Consider the following 1635-nt stretch of genomic DNA (forward strand, 5'->3'; position numbering starts at 1 on the left):
CACCGCCGGGAGCAGCTTGAAGCTCTCCTGGAAGAGGCTTCCTGGGATAACTCACTATAAGATATCCTGGGGGCCAGCCAACGGTGAGTATCCCCATCCGTCAGTATCCCCATCCCTCAGTATCCCCATCCCTTGGTATCCCAACCCCTCAGTATCCCCATCCCTCAAGTATCCCCATCCCTCAGTATCCTCATCCCTCGGTATCCCCATCCCTCAATGTCCCCATCCCTTGGTATCCCGATCCCTCAGTATCCCCCTCCCTCAGTATCCCCATCCCTCAGTATCCCCATCCCTCGCTATCCCCATCCCTCGATATCCCCCTCCCTCAGTATCCCCATCTCTCAGTATCCCCATCCCTCAGCATCCCGATCCCCCGGTCGGGTGTGGGATGAGCACAGAGCACCAGGAACCCCCAAACCCAGCAGTTCAGCTCAGTTAAGCCTTTCCCCAAGCTCTAGGCGGGGTCTAAGTCTACAGGGATCAGCTGAAGCCCCAGAGCTGAGCCCTGAGCCGAGTTTTAGTCTCCAACAAAGGGATCCACTGGCTCTGAGCCCGGCTGGGATTGGGAAATCCAAGCAGTTCCCTTCCAGCAGCACAGGGGACACCTTGGGGACCAGCTCTGCCCTCCCTGCCCAGGTCCCCCAGGATCCGGGGGAGGGAGCTGCTGGAACAAGGATTATTGATCGTTCCCTTGGGGAAAGCTCCGCCCCCAGGAGGGGGGGAAATTCCCTCTGGGAACATTTGGCTGCTCCAGGAACGTTGGGAGATCCCAACCTGCCTTCCCACAACTCCCCCCTGCTGTTCCTTGGGCTCCCTGCCCTCAGCTCCCCCCGGGGCCGATGGATTCAGGGAACATCTGATGTGGGACGTGACCTTTTCTCCCGGCGGTCCAGGAAGTCCAGGAACTCCATGGAGCCCCACAGGGCCTGGCAACCCAGGTTTTCCCTAAAAAAGGAAGATCCAGCCTCAAATCTTTCCCTTCCAGCCCGAAAAGGTTCAATTTGAAGTGCAAAAAACACGAGCAGAGAAACATCTCCTCCGATATTCCCCCCCTAAAGTGAGGGTTTAGAGGGTATTCCCAAATTCCCTTTTCCTGCAGGAATGAGTTACGGATCACTGGCTTTGCTGAGGAAGGGAAAATAAAGAGGTGTTGGCTTGGATGGGAAGAGAATCCGTGGAAAGGGCTGATCCCTGGGATACAGCTCCACAACATGGAAATGGGAAGGAAAAAAGGCCCCATGGATCGTGAGGGACAGGAACAGGAAACTTGGGAAGGAGCAGGAACAGGACATGGACATGATCCCTCAGGAATCCCTCAGGTTCGAGCCTTTTGTAATCCAGGGATTGCCCAAATTTTCTTTTCTTTTATTATTATCTAAATACATTATTATTATTATCTTTTATTGATCACCTTTTATTGATTACCTTTTATTGATTACCTTTTATTGATTATCTTTTATTGATTACCTTTTATTGATTATCTTTTATTTATTATCTTTTATTGATGACCTTTTATTGATGACCTTTTATTGATTATCTTTTATTTATTATCTTTTATTGATGACCTTTTATTGATTCCCTTTTATTGATTCCCTTTTATTTATTACCTGTTATTTATTACCTTTTATTTATTAT

The 1635-nt window shown here is 49.7% G+C and overlaps 1 protein-coding gene across 1 annotated transcript in view; it reads right to left on the minus strand.

Moving 5' to 3' along the window:
- The window catches only part of LOC115307890 (collagen alpha-1(VII) chain-like), a gene marked incomplete at its 3' end in the record, with an annotated part of 91159 nt that overhangs the window by 43262 nt on the left and 46262 nt on the right, over positions 1 to 1635 (minus strand). Inside the window, exon 20 of the mRNA XM_029963943.1 lies at positions 874 to 945. Within this exon, the coding sequence (XP_029819803.1) occupies positions 874 to 945 (72 nt within the window). The remainder of the gene's footprint in view (positions 1 to 873; positions 946 to 1635) is intronic.

This window comes from Manacus vitellinus, unplaced genomic scaffold (genome assembly GCF_001715985.3).
Source record: "Manacus vitellinus isolate BGI_N305 unplaced genomic scaffold, ASM171598v3 scaffold_65_pilon, whole genome shotgun sequence".
NCBI lineage: Eukaryota > Metazoa > Chordata > Aves > Passeriformes > Pipridae > Manacus > Manacus vitellinus.